At 35.5% G+C, this 18,300-nt stretch overlaps 2 protein-coding genes and 1 long non-coding RNA gene across 3 annotated transcripts in view; 1 reads left to right on the forward strand and 2 right to left on the reverse strand.

The window, feature by feature from the left end:
- LOC150088215 (prolyl 4-hydroxylase subunit alpha-1-like) overlaps positions 1-1,104 on the forward strand; it is a 244,939-nt gene extending 243,835 nt beyond the window's left edge. Inside the window, exon 15 of the mRNA XM_090370629.1 lies at positions 882-1,104. Coding sequence (XP_090226755.1) covers positions 882-952 — 71 coding nt within the window. The 3' untranslated portion in view covers positions 953-1,104. The remainder of the gene's footprint in view (positions 1-881) is intronic.
- Positions 1,105-13,755: 12,651 nt separating this feature from the next.
- On the reverse strand, positions 13,756-17,334 carry LOC150088216 (toll-like receptor Tollo). Its single transcript, XM_090370071.1, has one exon. It carries the CDS (start codon positions 17,332-17,334, stop codon positions 13,756-13,758), a length of 3,579 nt encoding a protein of 1,192 aa, XP_090226197.1.
- A 171-nt stretch (positions 17,335-17,505) lies between these two features.
- LOC150088217 (uncharacterized) overlaps positions 17,506-18,300 on the reverse strand; it is a 54,369-nt gene continuing 53,574 nt past the window's right edge. Inside the window, exon 2 of the long non-coding RNA XR_016546784.1 lies at positions 17,506-17,746. This is a non-coding gene — a long non-coding RNA (uncharacterized LOC150088217). The remainder of the gene's footprint in view (positions 17,747-18,300) is intronic.

Consider the following 18,300-nt stretch of genomic DNA (forward strand, 5'->3'; position numbering starts at 1 on the left):
GCAAGAATAGATTGTCCCATAGCCAAAGTAATATCAATCAAGCTCAGGAAATTGTGCAGCACTCAAATCTCTTCTCCCAAGGTTGACCAAACAAACAGCTCCATTTCAAGAAGCCTTTAAGAATTTCTCCAGCCTCAAGGTTTTTTTTTTTTGGAGTGCTGTACTGATAGTTATGGACTAGAAATAGCATGTATAAATTCGCATTAGCATTATTTTAAAGGCACATGATGCAAGAAAGCAAGCTTACATACCATCAGCCAAAAAAAAAAAACCCACCAAAACCCATCTCATTTTACCCATCCACTTGCTCCAAATGTTTGTCTAGTTCTGCCCTGAATCGATTTAAGCTATCAACTTCTACAATGATAGATGGAAGTTTGTTCCAGCAATCAGTCACCTGTTAGCTAAAGGCAAACTTCCACACATCTATCCTACAATTGTCTTTCCTCAATTTGAATTTATGCCCTCTCAGACGATTATTCTGAGCAAGAGGAAGAATCCCATCAGCATTTTGCATGCTCAAACCATTCAAGGCTTTATACACCTCAATCAGTCAGTCAATCAAACAGTGCCTAGTCTCCAGACACTGGAGACTGGGCACCTGCACACAAAATAATATATATCTACTTCTTCCTTGAATTATACATTAATGCTAACGTGAATAAATAATTTTATAACTAATGAGACATTTTAATCCCCAAGGTAATATATTACAGTTTTAGTTATCCACTATGTATACATAAAAATGTTTGCTTGCTCTTTTGAGATATAATTTTTCTGAAATATAATTTCTCAGCATAGCTTTTTTCCATGCAAATCAAGATGACACAGATTAAAATCTCTCTTTCTCTTTCTTTTTTTTTTTTTTGTTTTTTTGACAGTTTCAAATAAATGGTTTCATGAACGTGGCCAAGAGTTTATACGAAGATGTGGTTTAAGCATCAAAGAATGAATGAAGAAAAAAAAAACATCAAGCAGTAATCCAATTTCATTACCTTGTTGAAGTACACATCACTTAATAGCATGGTGAATATACATACTGATATTAAAACTGTGATTTCTCTGCTGTCAGTCTATAAAACAGTGGAAACTTAAATGAACATGAGTGCTATCATTTGAGAGGTTCTGATTTTATTTATGCAGTTTCAGTGTGATCATAACATTGGAATTTTCTTTCTGTACTGGTGATTAAATAATTTTTTTTTTTTTGTAATTTTCATAATCATTATATCTTTAAAAATTACAAATCAGCAAGTACAATGTTTTACCATACTAATGCAATACTTCAAGGGTCTCATTTGATACAGTGTTAGAAATGAGAACTGCATCTTTGGGCAACTATCAGAACCACATTTTGCAAACAAATAAGGCCCTTTCAAATGAAAGAAAACTAACAAGGAAAACAAGAGTAGGGAATTTCTTGCATGCTGTAGGCTCAGTAATCTCACTAAAAGCACACTTGTGATTTTTAACTCTAACTCACAACTCAGTCCAAGCATCTGTAGCCAACTTTATGTTGTCAACTAATTATCAAGTTTATATTTAACCAACCAACTTATATCAAGTATGTCAACCAACTTTTAACTGCCTTAGGGCTACTTTGGCAGAGTAAGACCCTACCAAGATAGCCCTAAGGCAGTTATAATTTGATTTATATTTATAAACTTAATAATAAGTTGATAATATAAAGGAGAAAACAAACTTACTTTAAGAGATTTTATTATTTTGCATCCAATATGGAGCCCCTGCTGGGTCTTGGCTTTTCAGTGGCTTCAGTTCTTTCACTTCAGTAATTAATCTCTGTCCATGAAGGATTTACTCTTATCATGAACCATATTCTGCTTGTAAACCTTTATATTAACTCCATACTTATCTTCAAGTTGTACTTCATTGCATCCAACATAACACTGCAGTGTCCTATTGGCAGTGGTGAACCATCTTGCATGCAACAGTTTTCCAAGATTCATTTTTGCATAGTGAATGATTATCCCTGGCCATTGCTTTGCACATTTAGCAGATACATAAGATAATTCATTATGTTGCTCTTAGTACTGTGATCTCCTTTGGCAAGCATGACATGTCCAAGATAGTTAAATCCAGGCTCTTGAACCATAACTACATGACTATATGTTATTTCTTTATGATACTAATGAAATTCTTCATTTTTTATACGTCAATAAAATACCAGTTGAATTTTATTTTTCCCTTTGTTTCTTCTATCAATTACGAATTATTTGTACCACTATTGTACCGGTGTTTTGGCACAAATATGATAACACGTAACTATTAGCACAGTGAAATAGTAGGGTTCAAGTGTGTTAAATAAGTAGCTGGAAGGTTCTAATCAATGGTTAGACATACACTTTTTTGTTTTCAGCTAAGGAATTTTACTTTTTGTAAGGGTGTAACTAATTTAAAACTGTAATCATAATGGTATAGCATAACATATCTTGACCTTGATATCATAAGGTATAACGTAAAGCTTGATAGCATAAGACATACTGCATTTAGGAATATATTCATTTAGCATAGTATCGTCAATTAAATTGATTAATTTTCATTGTTGATCAATTAAATTATATTTAAACAGAAATCATGCCCCAGACTAGAGCAGCAAAGAAATGGGCACAAAGTAGTGAGAGTACTGGGCTTGGGGGAGAACTGAAGGAGGCAATTCTCCTAAAAATCCCAGCCTAACAAATTGTGCATTTTGTGCAATGTTTGCCAATCTTTCTGGAACACAACATCTGCAGCCTTAGGAAGCAACTCAGCATTCTAAGGAGTTTGAAGGCTAAGGTAGATGCCCTTGAAGGAATTAAAGTGGGCCCATCAAGCTCTAAGTTGCCCAACTCTATGTCAGCACTCACATTTGTACATCAGACAACACAGCAGCAATCTCAAAACCAAAATGCACTGGTCCCAGGGTGCCTCCGTAGCCAGGTGGGCAGGAGCAGCAGTGCGTAGCACATGCTTCTTGATTAGAAAGGGGTTCGAGCGCGTGACCACCAAATACGGAGGATGCGGAAAGGTCAGGGAATGACCACCGCATATCCCCCCCCAGAGCAATATGGCCTTAGTTGCTAATGCTCCTAAAAACCAAATAACAAACAGCACTGGTCCCACAGGAAGTGGTTATTGTCATTGAAATGGGAAATATATTGTGCAAGAAGGAGAGATGGAATAGGACTGAGGTATGTCTGCCAGGGGAAAAAGTAATGATCTTTTAGAGCAGATTTCATCTTTTAAGGGAACAAAAGGTGATATTGTTGTACACGTTGGCACCAATGACATTAAGAGTAGATCAGAGGACTTCATAAGTGCAACACAATATTGGGAAAAAATCAAGAGTTAGGATTAAATTTGAGAATGTCTTCAAATCTGACACGTTAGGAGGAAGTACAGGTAACCCTCTTATAAAACTGTTATTAGATTCCCATAAAATTTTGTGTGAAACTGTGTTATATGGGACCAAGAAAAAGTACAAAAAGGGGGGTTACATTCGAAAAGCTAAAAAAATACACTATTTCGTTAGCAAAATGTTAACGAAACAAACAAAAATACACCATTCTGGATTTTGTGTATCTCCTATTCTCTTTAAAAAATCAGTAATCTGGTTTTGTTTGCTTTTGCTTCATAAATCTTTGTGAATTCCATCATATGGAACTAAGCATTTTTGAAGCTCCCTTTTGAACTTTGGGATCCTTTCATTCAAGAATCTGCATTCAAAAAATAAGATTCTAATTGCTTGGCTAACTTTATGCCTTTCCCTATGCTTTTTAGTGTAAAATTTGGAAATTTTAAATTTTCATCTGCACCATTTGAATTGATTTGATTTTATCTCCAATGCCATTTGCACCAAATAAATGTGCTACGCTGGCCTCTTCTTTTACCAGTAATTATTGAACGTCTTCAGTAATCATATCTTTTTTTCCTTTTTTTAGGCGCATCGGCGACTAAGGCCATGTTACTCTGTGTATATTGTCTATAAATTACATGTGTCCTGAGGTTGATTTTCTGTTCTGCTGGACAAAAAAACCTGAGTTTCCAGGAGAAATAACCATGCTACCCTCGTGCAAGCTTGACTAACTCGGTCACATTGAAAAAAGACCCATAAAGCATGAACTGTGTAAGGATAATTCAGATAAGGACAGGTGCATTCCTCCCTTCGTCAACGGGATTCGAACTCAGGTCTTTTCCAGCCAGTGTCTGGAGGAGGGCAATTCTATCAACTGTGCTACCGATGAAGGAATCAGTAGTCATATAATCAAAACCTTCCCCTCCTACCAACATAGCAAGTTCTACTATCGCACCAATTCCATTTTCTGCCCGTCGATCATATTTCCTGAATGAACTGAATCTGGCTATACATTTTTCCACATGCATTTAACGTTGATCGTTTTACTTCATTCAGCAATAAAGCTATGATTCTGATACAATCCACAATTGAGAAATTTTTCCATGCCTCCATTATTTCAATAGATTAGGAATCAATTTTTTTGCAAAATGAATTTTTGCAAAATCAATTTTTTTGCAAAATTCTTTCAATCAGCCATTTATCTAATGGCTGATTGAAAGAAGTTGTATTAACCCAGTACAACTGTAGCGGTAGGAACATAACTTCAACATTTGGATGACTTAAATCTTTTGGATGGCCTGGTGTGCTATCCAATAGTAATAAAACTTTAAAATCTAGATTTTTTCCAAGTTCAATAGCACAGAGTGTAACACAGGAATTTCTGAACAAAATAAATACAGGGATTTCTCAATAATTTTTTTTTGACTAGCGAGTCAACAGCAGGGATTCAAAGAGAGTAGAAATGTTGAAAAATTACATCCAACATAATAGCAGGGTTTTCAACACAAAAGCTTAAAAATATCCTGTTATGTGAGGTTTACCGACATTCTCTAACCATGTTATATAAGTACAGTGTTATGCGAGGATTACTGCAATTTATCAATTGTGTTAGAGCGAAACTGTGACATGGTCTGTGCTTGTTAACAAGAGAGACTGTTCTCACAGAGATGGGAGATAAAATACACTTAAATAGAAGGGGTGCATGAATATTTGCTGAGAAACCTATCACTGCTATCGAGACAGTGATAGGTTGGTCGGAAAATTGTTAACTTGGAGCGGGTACGCAGACTAATAGATTAACCAGAGCCACAGGCAGAGTTGAAGATAGATGATTCTTGCACTGCTTCTATTAGAAAATGCAGCAGCCCGGACAGCAAGATGGCTGGGATTTCGGGCCCTGTAAATAAGTGTAAATAAGTTTGATGAATTTGAAGTACTGATTAAGACATCAAATGCAGACATTGTAGGGATAGCAGAGACATGGTGTCACCCATACATAAGTGATGCTTAATTTGAATATGGGGGTACAATGTATATACAGTAAAGACAGACAGGACAGGAGAGGTTAGGCTCTTAGTCAAGAAGAATATTAAATGTAAAGCAGTGTGTCCAGTTTACTTGGGTGATGAATGCAATGTTGAGTCAGTTTGGTGTGTTATAAGCACTGGGAAAACAAAACAGAGTAGGAGTGTGTTATAGCCTAATGACTGTTATGAATATACCAAACAGATATACAGTGAAATTCAGTGGGCCATCATATCAGAATGTCTCATAATGATGGGTTTTATCTTTCCAGATGTTGACTATAATTTGTTTGTTGGTCACTCGCACACTAGCAAGACTACTGTGGATTTCTTGGATGACTGTTTTCTACAGCAGCATGTTAAAGGCAAAAAGAGAAAGCAATATTCTTGATCTGGTTATCAGCAGTGATTCTTCATGCATTAAGAATCTGCAGGTAAAAGACCCACTGGGTGGCAGCGATCACAGTGTACTAATGTGGAATTTAATCAAAGACATAACTACAGTAAAGGCCTTTGCTTTTGTAAGGGTGACTACAGAGGACTCGCACAGTTTTTAAATTGTGTGCAGTAGGACCAACTGATGATGGTACCCACAGAAAATTCTAAATAGGAAGTATTCAGTGAAGTAATCAAAGAAGCTACTAGGCTTTTCATACCAAAAAGAAATACAGTACAAGGCATCTAAGTATATGTCAGATAAACTATTGAGACATGTTGCAGAGAAAAAAAATTCATGGGATGCATATAAATTATCAGTTGATACAGAAGCCTATGGTAGATATATTTAGCCTATAATCAAGTCACAAAGGAGGTTAGGCAAGCTAAAACAGATTATGAGAAGTTTCTGGCAAAGAATAGTAGCAAAGACTTATGCTTATATTAACAGTAGAAGGAAGGGACTGAATCATACTGGGCCATTTGATGTCAACAGTTGATGGGTTAACAGTTGATGACCCTGCTCATGTTGCTAACAAATTGTATAGGTATTTTGCATATACATTCACAGGAGGAATTCTTTATGGGAGGGGATGCCAAAAATTTATCAAATTCCAATGAGTAACTAAATGAATTTGTGATAACTGAAAGTGGAGAAGGAATTGTTGAAGCTGACCATAAAAATAAAGGCACCTGGGCTGGATGGGATCTATCCAATCATATTAAGAGAGGCAGCAATAGGATTAAGCAAACTTTTAACCATAATTATGAGAGCATCCTTGGATTCAGGGGAGATTCCTATGGACTGAAGATGTGCAAATGTATCCCCAAATCATAAAGGGTGATCAAAATGTAACATAAGTAATTAAGACATCTCAGTTTAACATCTGTTAAAGGGAAAATAATGGAGTCATTGGTTAAAGAAGTAATGTAAGACCACCTGTACATGAATATAATTATACTGTATTCACTGAATGTATTTGTTAAGGAGTAGTCTTGGCTAACCAATCTCATAGGTTACTATGATGCAGTAACTAAGGAACTGCAAGCAAAAAATAATTTTGATATTGTTGCGCATAAAAGATTGCTGTATGAACTGGAGTAATGTGGCATTAGGGGCAAGTTACTGCTATGGAAAAAGGGATAGTTTAGCGGAAGGAAACAGAGAGTGGTTATCAATGGACACTGCTCTTTATGTACTAAATCATTGAAGTTCCCCAGGGTTCAGTGCTGGGCCCATTATTGTTTTCATTATTTATTAATGTTATTGATGAAGATATATCAGGCTTAATGTCAAAGTTTGCAGATGATACAAAGGTTGACAGGGTGGTTATTGACAGAAATTGGGATATAAAGCAAAAAAAAAAAAAAAGAAAAATTAGCCAGATGGGTGAAAAGTGGCAAATGAGGTTACATAGAAAAATGTAAGATAAGATATGCAATGGTAAGAAGTAATCCCAGAATAACTCACCAACTGTGTCATACCACATTCATTAGCATTAACAGAGGAATATAATGCAAGGAAGCAAGCTTATGCAGCATCAGTCAAAAAAAAAAAAAATCTCAGTAGTAGAGAATGAAAAAGACCTGAGGTGATTGTGGAACCAAACAAAGTTTTTTGTGCAATGCAGATGGGCTTCTAGGAAAGCCTGTAGGGGTCTGTTAATGATATACAAGAATTTTGCCAGCAGACACAAGAAAGTGATTATACTGTTGTGCAAAGCAATAGTTCGGCTGCACCTTGAGTATTGCATTGCACATCTGGAAGCTTGTTATGAAGGATGAGGATTTTTTTTTTTTTTTTTTTTGTAGTTGTTGGCGCATCAGCTTCTGTGGCCATAATGCACCTCCCAAGGTTTTTGCAGTACTTTGATCCAAGCCCGAGGCGGGATTCGAACCCGCGACCTTTGGGTTGCCAGGCAGGCACTTTACCCACCCGGCTGGCCCGGTCGGCGATGAGGATCTGTTGGATCAAATGTATAGAAGAGCAAATAAGATTAGTCAAGTACACTTACCATAAAAACTTCAGTTCTGCAAATTGAAGTATCTCGAAGCTAGAATACCTGTGAGGATATATTTTTTTTTTTTTTTTTTTTTTTTGTGGTAATGCCATACTGCTCCAATTTGTTTAACAGTCCTTTATGTGGAACAGTATCAAAATCTTTTTTTGAAATCTAAGTATAATGATATCAAAATTATATCTTAATTATATCTTACATCCAATTCCTTTGTTACTTCATCATAGTATTCAATCAGATTGATTAGACAAGATGCTCCTTAACAAAAAAAATATCCATACTGCAACTGCATTACTTCTTTAGCCAGTGACTCCATTATTGTACCTACAACATAAGTTTACTGGTCTGTAATTACTCACTTCATCTTTGATCCACCCCCTTGTGAACTAGATATACATTTTCACAACTCTAATCCATTGGAACCTCCCCTGAATCCAAGGATGCTCTAATAATTATGCCTAAAGGTTAGCCTACCTCTTTTGCTGCCTCTCTTAATATAAATAGATAGCTCCCACTGCCCCAGGCATCTTATCAATGTTTAGACTCAGCAACCTGTCTTATACATTCCTCTCAGATATCACTTAAAACCTTGTTACATTTGATATACATCTGGTATGCCCATCCCTAAAGAATTCCTCATGCATCTATGTTCACACATGAACATAGATGCAAAATATCTATTATGTTTGTCAGCAACCTAAACAGGATTATAAATAGTTGTACCATTCATATTAGCATTTGCATTGGCATATGATGCAAGAAAGTAAGCTTACAGCATCAGCCAAAACCCCCCCCTCCCATTTCACCGCTCCATTCGTTCCAAATGCCTATCCAGCTCAGCTTTAAATTTATTTAGGCTATCAACTTCCACAACAAAAGATGGAAGTATGTTCCACCAATCAACTACCCACTGACTAAAGACAAATTTTTGCACATCTATTCTACAACTGTCTTTCCTCAATTTGAATCTGTGCCCCCTCAGGTTCTTAATCTGAGCAATAGGAAGAATCCCATCAGCATTCAGCTTGCTCAACCCATTCAAAGCCTTATACACCTCAATCAGATCACCTCACAGGTGCTTACTCTCCAAGCGTTGCAATCTTAAGTTAAGATTGCAATGCCTTAATCAGAACTTAAGCCTTTCTTGGTAAGAGCACCCCCTTTGTTCCCCTCACCAATCTTGTTGCCCTGCTTTGTACTCATTCTAGCAACTCTACATCCTTCCTAAAATGAGGCCTCCAGACCTGTACACAGTACTGTACTCCAAACGTGACCTGACCATTGCCTTGTATAACGGAATAATCACCTCCCTGTCCCTGCTAGCAAAATTCCATTTTTTCTATATATCATTGACAAGAATCCATGACTTGTCCTGGAAGTCCATCTGCACTGCTCAGAGAACTTCATATTTGACTGCACAATTACCCCCAGGTCTTTTTCACTTTCCACTTCCCTGAGTGTAGTACCACATAGTTGGTATGTTTCTCTTCGGTTACTGCTACCCATATGCAGTACTTTGCATTTGTCAATGTTAAACTTCAGTTGCCACTTCTCAGCCCATTTGCCCAACTTATCTAGATTCAGTTGGAGTAGCATACTGTCATTAACAACCCTGCCAACCTTTGTATCATCTGTAAATTTGGACATTAAACCTGATATACCTTCATCAATATCATTGATAAATATACAAAACAACAATGGGCCCAACACTGAACCCTGGAGAACTCCACTAATAACGTTTGTCCATGAAGAGCAGTGTCCATTGATTACCACTCTCTGTCATCTCCCACTCAACCATCCCTTTATCTATTGTAGCAACTTACCCTTAATGCCATACCTTTCCAATTTGTACAGCAGTCTTCCCTGTGCAACAGTATCAAAAGCTTTCCTGAAATCCAAGTATATGATATCAAAATTATTTTTGGCATTCAGTTCCTTTGTGACCATATCATAGTATCCAATCAAATTGGTCAGACAAGACCTCCCTTTAACAAACCCATGCTGTGTCTTAACTATTACTGCAATCTTGTCTAGATGATTCTGCAATGCTTCTTTAACCAGTGATTCCATTATTTTCTCTGGAACACAAGTTAAACTAACAGGTCTATAGTTACTTGTGTCTATAGCGGACCAACATGATTCATTCCTTTTCTTCTAGTGTTTACATAAGTAAACAGTAGTAAACCTTCTGCTGTTTACATAAGTTTTTGATACTTTTCTGTGCAGCATCCTCTTATTCCGTACTGGAAGTTTGTTAACCCTGTCGATCATGGCATCTTGCACATGTGGTGCTTGGGTAGGATGTGACCAATTAACAACAGAGGTGCTCAGATATTAATGGAAGGGCAGTGTATACACAAGTTGGGTTTCAAATTTTTCTATATCCACTTTATTTGATTTCAATACTTGAATGGCTGGTAGTGACCTCAGTCCTTGAGATCAATACTTGTTGATCTCTAAGTTTTTGGATGAAATGACACCAGCTAGCAGCATAAATGGCAGAAGTGTGAGCCTTCTGTCATTTATGGTGCTTGCTATGGTGGTAGCTTAGATAGCTCTATCTGTTCAGAGAGTGGGGTTATCCATACTTATCAAGGAATGTAATGTTTATGAATGGCCCACTTAAGTAGCAAGCAGTACTCTTCAACATAATTTTTTCTTTACTGTGAAGGTTGCTAACACCCAAATTTCTCTTCTATAGAGCACTGCAAGGTAAATTACAGTCTGGATATGTTTCTTTGTTGTTCTCACATCAGTTTTTGAAAGGTTTTGTTTGTTTTAGCTGAAGAAAAATAAGTTCCACACATTTCACAGGATCGGAATGTGGTGCCTTCAACATGGGCAGAGAGTGGCCGATCCATTCAGCTATGGAGATCCTATGTTCCCTAAAACTCTGTTCCTTGAATGGCTCAAGGAAGTTCAAATTAAAAAAGAAAGAATTATTAGGAATTAAGGAAAATGTTAGCTATGCTAGTACACATGATTTGAAAAAAGCTGCAACAAATTTGTCTTTCTGATACTGCAATCTAAGAAAGGCATTAGAATTAGTAGAAGCATATTATGCAAGAAAGCAAGCTTATACAGCATCAGCCAAAAAAACCCTTCCCATTTCACTCATCCATTCACTCCAAATGTTTGTCTAGTTCTGCCTTAAATTTATTTAAGCTGTCAACTTCTACGACAGATGGAAGTTTGTTCCAGCAACCAGCCATCCACTGACTAAAGGCATTCCGCACATCTATTCTACAACTGTCTTTCCTCAATTTAAATTTATGTTCCCTCAGGTGATTAATATGGGCAAGAGGAACTTAAGACTTTCTTTGTAAGAGCAACCGTTTGTTCCATTCACTAATCTTGTTGCCCTTCTCTGTACTCGTTCCAGCAACTTTACATCCTTCTTAAAACGAGGCCTCCAGACCTGTATACAGTACTCAAAGTGTGGCCTGACCATTGCCTTATACAAGGGGACAACACCTCGTTATCCCTGATAGAAAAATTTCTGTATAAAAGACCAATGCTATTCTATGAGGAGATGAATAAAGGAGAGTTGCTATCCGTTCAACTCTTTTGAAGATCAGTACTACCTTGTGCTATTTCATCCTGATAACTAAATGGCTTCGCATGCATTCTGAAGAAACTATCCTCCATCTTATGGCAACAGATTGGGAGAGAATGGTCACATGTCAAAAGCTAAAAATTTTAGTTATAGCAGTTGAATTTCACTACTATTAAACAAGTATTTTGAGGAGTAATGTTAAATTTGTATATGTGATAGATATAAAACATAGACTGTTTATTCGGCAACATGAATGAAACTTTTCTTTCCATGTGTGCGTTTTTATTTTCCATTGGATTGCTAAAAGTGTGAAATAAGGCATCTATGAATATCACATCTCAATACACAGCTACATGCAAGGTCTATTTGCATTCAAGTATGAAATAAAAATCTCAATTTTTTGAGAGAAAAAAATCTCATACCTCTGCCTCAGGCAAGAAAAAAATAACCCTCAAGTAAAAAAGGCCTTATTACAGATTTCTCTCATTTTCATTAGTATAAAACACAGCCACAAAAGGACAAGCAAAAGATTTTTATTGAGCGACCCTGTATAATACATCATATGTGATTCCTTTTATGGTTTTGAAATATCTCTGCATCTTCATATAGTATACATATTGCCAAAAGTATCCAAGCATCCATCACTGGGATTTTGGGAAATGAACCATACCTGCCATACGTGTCAGAACAGGTATAAAAGAATCGATACTCATGGTAGAAGTAAGCAGATAAACAAAACACAGCATGTGGGTCAAAGTTTTGAACAGAGTGTCATCATAGGATGCTATATTAGCAGTCAATTTCTTAGTGCAGTTGCAGCAAAACTACAACTTCTAGATCAATGGTGGCTGCCATTGAGAAGAGACGGAGGGTACTCAGGAGAGTGGTACATAGTTTCCATCAATCCTCATCGAATATTAGTATTAGTAATGGCCGCATGGTGTAAGAAACCCTATGGCTTATGCTGCACCAGCCAAAAAAAAAAAAAAAAAACCCCGAATAAAACAATGATAAAAAAAAATAATAATAAATAAATAAAAATAATTAATAAAAGAAAAGGAAATTAAACCTATCATCCTATGCGCTTCCCTGACCTGAAGGTACTATCCAGATGACCTTTGAATTTTCCCAAACTGTCAGCCTCTATACCACCCATGTAGGCAACTTATTCCAGTAATTTATAGCTCGCTGGCTAAAATAATATTGCCAAATAGGAGTCTAAGGAGACCATAGGAACTGATTTTTGATAAAAGATGATATGTAGAGCTGAATATCCTCAGATTTTTTGAAAGAACAGCACACAAACCAAACAACATGCAATGCACAGTGTCGACTTCATTGGTACATAACCATCATAATTGATCCCTGGAATGTTTGAAATCTGTGTTATGGAGTGATGAAGTGCACAGTTTTCCAATCTGATGGCAGTGACAAACTTTTGAGTCTAGAAGATGCCTGGAAAACATTATTTACTGGAGTGAATTGCCATCCCAATGTAAAGTTTGGTGGAGGTGCTATCACTGTCTGGGGTTGGTTCTCGGGAATATGGCTTGGACCATTGGTCATTATTCCTTGAACAATGACTGACATGCAGCATATTGATATACTGAAATAGTAATAGCCATACAGTGCAAGGAAGCCAGAGGCTTTTGCTGCACTGGCTGGGGGGGGGGGAATTCCTGGACAGTTCCACTGTTCTTACACTGTGGCAGCAATAGTTATGCTGAGAGCCTTTTCTTGTTCGGCATGATAGTGCATACCATACTGCAAAACCTGTAGTAACTTGGTTTGCAGGCATGCATGGCCTACCTGGAGCCCTGACTTTAACTCCATTTAACACATTTGGGATAAACTGGAATGTAGATTTGGGCCAAAACAACAGGCCTGCAATCAATAGTTCCACTAACCGCTGTAGTGAAGGAGGAATGAACTACAGTACTTCCTTCTTGTTATCAAAAATTGGTTCACAGTCTGCAAATGAAAATAGTGTGTAATTAAGGCCAAAAGTGGCTGAGATATTAAACATTGTGTCAGTAAAAGGTTCTTTGCAGGCATTCATTTACTTTCGGTAATGTGTATATTCCTCATTTAATTTTTTAAATTCTTCTCTCTCCCAGCAATTAAACAACATAATCTAAAAAAATGGCACTCCTTACATTAATTTAAAAATGGAACATGACGGTTAATTATTTGTGATATGTCACCTTTTATTTAATACAGTAACATGTATACATATACAAATAACATTTGTGATTTGCTTGGTAACTGGCCTTAGAACACAGTATTTGATATTTAAAAAAAATAAAAAATAAAACTCAAATTACACGCAATCCTAAAATTTATTTAATTTAAATAAAAAATCCTAAGTTATAAAGAATTTCCAACCGAATATTTTCTTAAAGATGAGAATACATTAACATCAGCTGCAGTGAAATAGCTGTTCGAATGAAGTTTTTCTGGCATTGCGAATCGTAATTTCTCCCAGAATCTCCGTTCTCCCCAGACTAAAATCACCGAGGATTGTAAAATATGTTTAAAATCAGAATCAATATCTTGGAGAACTATTTTATTTAATAAAATTACAATGACTTTGTGTTGCTTATTACATCTACTTTCTTGAAATGCAGATTTCAGTTCAAATCGACACCAGTCACTTCTTATGTATTGTTCTGAAACAACAGCTATTGTTCTGTAACAACACTCTACTGCTTCTGCCACTACATCAGTTACGTAAGGATATCCTCTGTAGCAGAAACACATTCTATAAGATGCAATTCCATACTCTAGTTCAGGCACTAAAATTTGAGCAACAAATGCTTCATCGTGTTTACAATATGACAAAAAAGCATCAAAGAGTTTCTTCTTAGTGTTTGAAGCTGATTTGCATGACAATCGAATTCCATATTTACTGTATATTTCTAATTTAACTTTATTCCAATAAAAGTAAACTACAGTTGAAATTACTGAAACTAACAGAGTAGCAATTGCAAGCACACCCAAAACCGTTAAAAAATTCCTAACTGCACGCGTTTCATATAAAGCGAGTACATTAAAATCATAACAGTTGCTAGAGTTGTAGTTTAACTCCATGGAATTGTTATTTGAACACTGAATACTGTTACCATCAGAAACTGTTTTTCCAACTGATTTAAACCAAATGTGAAATTTTTCTGAAAATTCGCAAGTGCAAGTCCAGTTATTATTTGCAATCTGGACTTGCAACAAAGTGGGATTTCGGATTAGATTCCAAACTGGAAAGTCCGTGATGAAGTTATCATTAAGGTGAAGAATGCGAAGTCGCTTTAGGAAAGCAAACGTACCATTGTTTATGATGACTAAACAGTTATGAGATAAATAGAGTTCTCTGAGATTTTTAAGGCTTTTGAACTCATCACCTTGAAGGGCTGATAATTTATTATATTCGAGATGAAGTGTATACAAGTTTATTAAACCACTAAAGGTTGTATTATATATGTTGTAAATATTACTGTTGTTCAGGTACAATTTCTTTAAATTTTTATGACCAATGAAGGAAAAGCTAGAGAGATCACTGATATTGTTTCCATCCAGATACAACTCAGTAGCATCCATTGGTATTGTGCTGGGTATTTCTAAATGGCCTCTTCCACTACATTCTACTATATTTGTGGCCCATGTTTGGTCAGATAAGCATGAACAATTTTGAGGACACATCATTTCACAATCACAAGCATCGAATTCACAGCAGTGACAGAGGGCAAAACAGTGACTTCTGTAAATGCACAAAAATTCCGAGGAAGCAACTTTCATAATCGGTAATACATTTCTATCTCTGGGAAAAGCTACCTGACATACCACATCTTGAATATCAACAAATTTTGGATATTCTTCACTTTTTGTCAGTTCGCTTGTTCTTTGTAGCCACTCCATCGAACATTCGCAAAGGTAAGGATTTTTAGAAATAAAAAACTGTGGAAGAGTTGCATGATTAAAAAATAACGGAATACGAAAAGTGTTCACATTTATCACTTTAATCAAATTGTTTTGAATATCAACTTTTGACAGCCTGGTAGTATTCACAAATGTAAAGGGTTTAATTGCACTTATTCTATTGTTATTTAAAAACAGATATTGAACTCTGTTTGGTATAGAAGTGGAACTGAGCTCTGTTAATATGTTAAAAGAAACATCTAACATTTCTAAATTCATTACAGATTCTAAACGAAAGTAGTTTCCTAATGAATCTATTTTGTTATTGTGCATATCAAGTACATGTAGCTCTCGTGGAATAAGAGCATAATCAAACCACATTATTTGGTTTCTAGAAATGTTTAACACATTCAGACTGTGAAGATTCATAAATAATCCATTAATATCTGTAATAGAATTATCATTAAGTTGAATGATTTGAATTTCAGGAGCATCATCAAATACTCCATGTTCAATTTTCCTAATTTGGTTATGAGATAAATTCAAAGTCTCAAGTCTGAAAAAGTTACCAAGTGTTCCTCTTGTCAAATTAGCAATTAAGTTGCCTGCAAGGTTTAGTGATGTAATCTGATTAGTTATTTTAAATTCTCTTTCAGATATGTCATAGATATCATTGTAGGATAAATCTATATGCTTCAGTGAATGTAAAGCATTTAGCCCTTCTGGAATGCGTGATAATTTATTTCTTTGTAATTTAACGTTTTCAATTTTGTTAGCAGTCATGAAGGTACTTCTGTCAATATGAGCAATACGATTGTCTTGAATATATAGATCACATAATAAAACCAATCCATTTAATATAGAACTATCTATTAATTTTAGATAATTTTTGTGTAGATATAAAATTCGCAAACTTATCAAGTTGTGAAATGCATTTTCCTCAATTCTATCAATTCGGTTATGGTCCAGGAAAAGAAACTGTAATTTTTGCAAAGCAGTAAAAGAATAACGAATTATGACACCAATATGATTATTACTAAGATCCAACGTGATGAGTTCATTCAAATGAAGCAGCGAATCAGCTAATGTGTTTAAGTCAAATATATTGTTATTGCTCAATTTTAGAATGTTCAGTTGACGTAGGTGATGAAATATTTCTTTGGGTATTCGCGAAATTTGATTTTTCTCAATATATAGTTCCAATAGCTCTTTAGAATAATGGAATAATGAAACTGGAAGGAAGGATAGCTGATTATCTGAAAATTTAAGAACTTGTAGTCTATTTAACCCAAGTAGTGAATGCGGAGCTATGCGTGTGAGTTTATTTCCATTTAAATTAAGAATTTTTAATCTGCGAAGTGATGAAAATACCTCGTTGCCCAGGGTATTAATATTATTATCAGAAATATCTAAGGTAACGAGCTCAGAAAGACAAGGGAACAGTTTTCTCTCTTCAAATCCTAAATAGTTCAAATCTTTTATCTTATTACTACTTAAATTTAATTGCTTTAGATATGTTAGTCCACAAAAACTATACCGGGGGAATCTCATTATATTGCTTTTACTAAAATCTATACTCTCTATCTGATTTGGAGAAGAAAATAAATAGTGATCGAAGTTTAAAGAAAAATCATCTAATCCATCAGTTTGGGTATTAACGGTTAATATTTTCAGATTTTTCAGATTTTGAAAAGCACCTTTTGGGATAAATGGGATCCTGCAGTGCCTAATGTCCAGAAATCTCAGATGCGAAAACTGGTTGAGGAATAAGTTATCAAGACTGCTTTCCACGTAATATTTTCCACACACTATTGAAAGCCCTGAGAGAAGATGGGGCTGGAAATTACTTAAGAGATCATTCGTGTGAGCTCCTAACGAACGAACATGGCATATCAGAAATAATTCATTACTGTTGCTTCCATGAACAGTTTGTTCACATTTTGAGAAGGCAGTAATATTGGCAGTCCATACTACAGAGGCACTTACTGAGAAAAGTATGAGAGGGAGGGCAAATTTAAGAGCAGGCACCGTAAACATGACCATAAGAAAATATAAAATGGAGTAGTAATGCTTTTCCGCCATATGAATGAAAAGTGCCTTGCTGTAGTACAGAAAATGCTTATTTGAAGTTACATAAAACCAGCCACCCACTCTTAAGTACAATAATCAGTCTTAAATATAATTTTCAATTGCTTTCTTCAGACACCGCTAAACTTATTGCAACAGTTTGGCAAGGAATACTTTTACTAAACCTTCGGTTTAGAACCAAAGTAATCATAACTGCATTGCAGACACTGCATGGATGAAACATTAAAATCTAACTTCGATATAAAAAATGTTCTTGAATTTTGTCTGTTCTATAAACATGCCATAAAGTGAAGAATATGTTCTGGGACACCCATCCAAATATCGTGCACACAATTTTCATCTTTGCTCCTCCAGAATGTATCTAAGGGAAAAATAATAAAAACTGTTATAAAAAAAGATTCTAATGCTATCTGCATAATTTAAATTAATAAATACACAAAAACAAACTATTCTAATTCTAACAAATATAAGCTGCAAATATAAGCTTTGCTTGATCAAGGCTAGAGGTGCTGAATCAACAGAGTTCTTTATCCATTTCTGGTGCTATTAAAGCATTCGCATAAAAAATCTGCATATTAGGGGGAACTGCTTTACTTCTCACCCCCCTCCCAAATCCTTTCTGATATGTTTATAAGTCTCGATAAGAGATCTGTTCAAGTCTGAATTCAGCAATGAATGAGAAGCTGTTTAAAGGATAGAGAATAAGGTTAACTGTAGGCATTATATTATTAAAAATTAAACCATTACAACTGACTCATCATGAATAATTATATATTCATAAGCTAAATGACATTTCTTTTGTATTTGAAGATTTTAGAATTAAACATTATAGAGTTAAAGTTATACACTCTGAAATCTTCAACAGGGAATCTCTAATCGTAAAATATAATTATTCTTGAAACATCAGTTTATATA

This window comes from Mastigoproctus giganteus, chromosome 3, assembly GCF_048544385.1.
Source record: "Mastigoproctus giganteus isolate SK-2022 chromosome 3, ASM4854438v1, whole genome shotgun sequence".
NCBI classification, from domain to species: Eukaryota; Metazoa; Arthropoda; class Arachnida; order Uropygi; family Thelyphonidae; genus Mastigoproctus; species Mastigoproctus giganteus.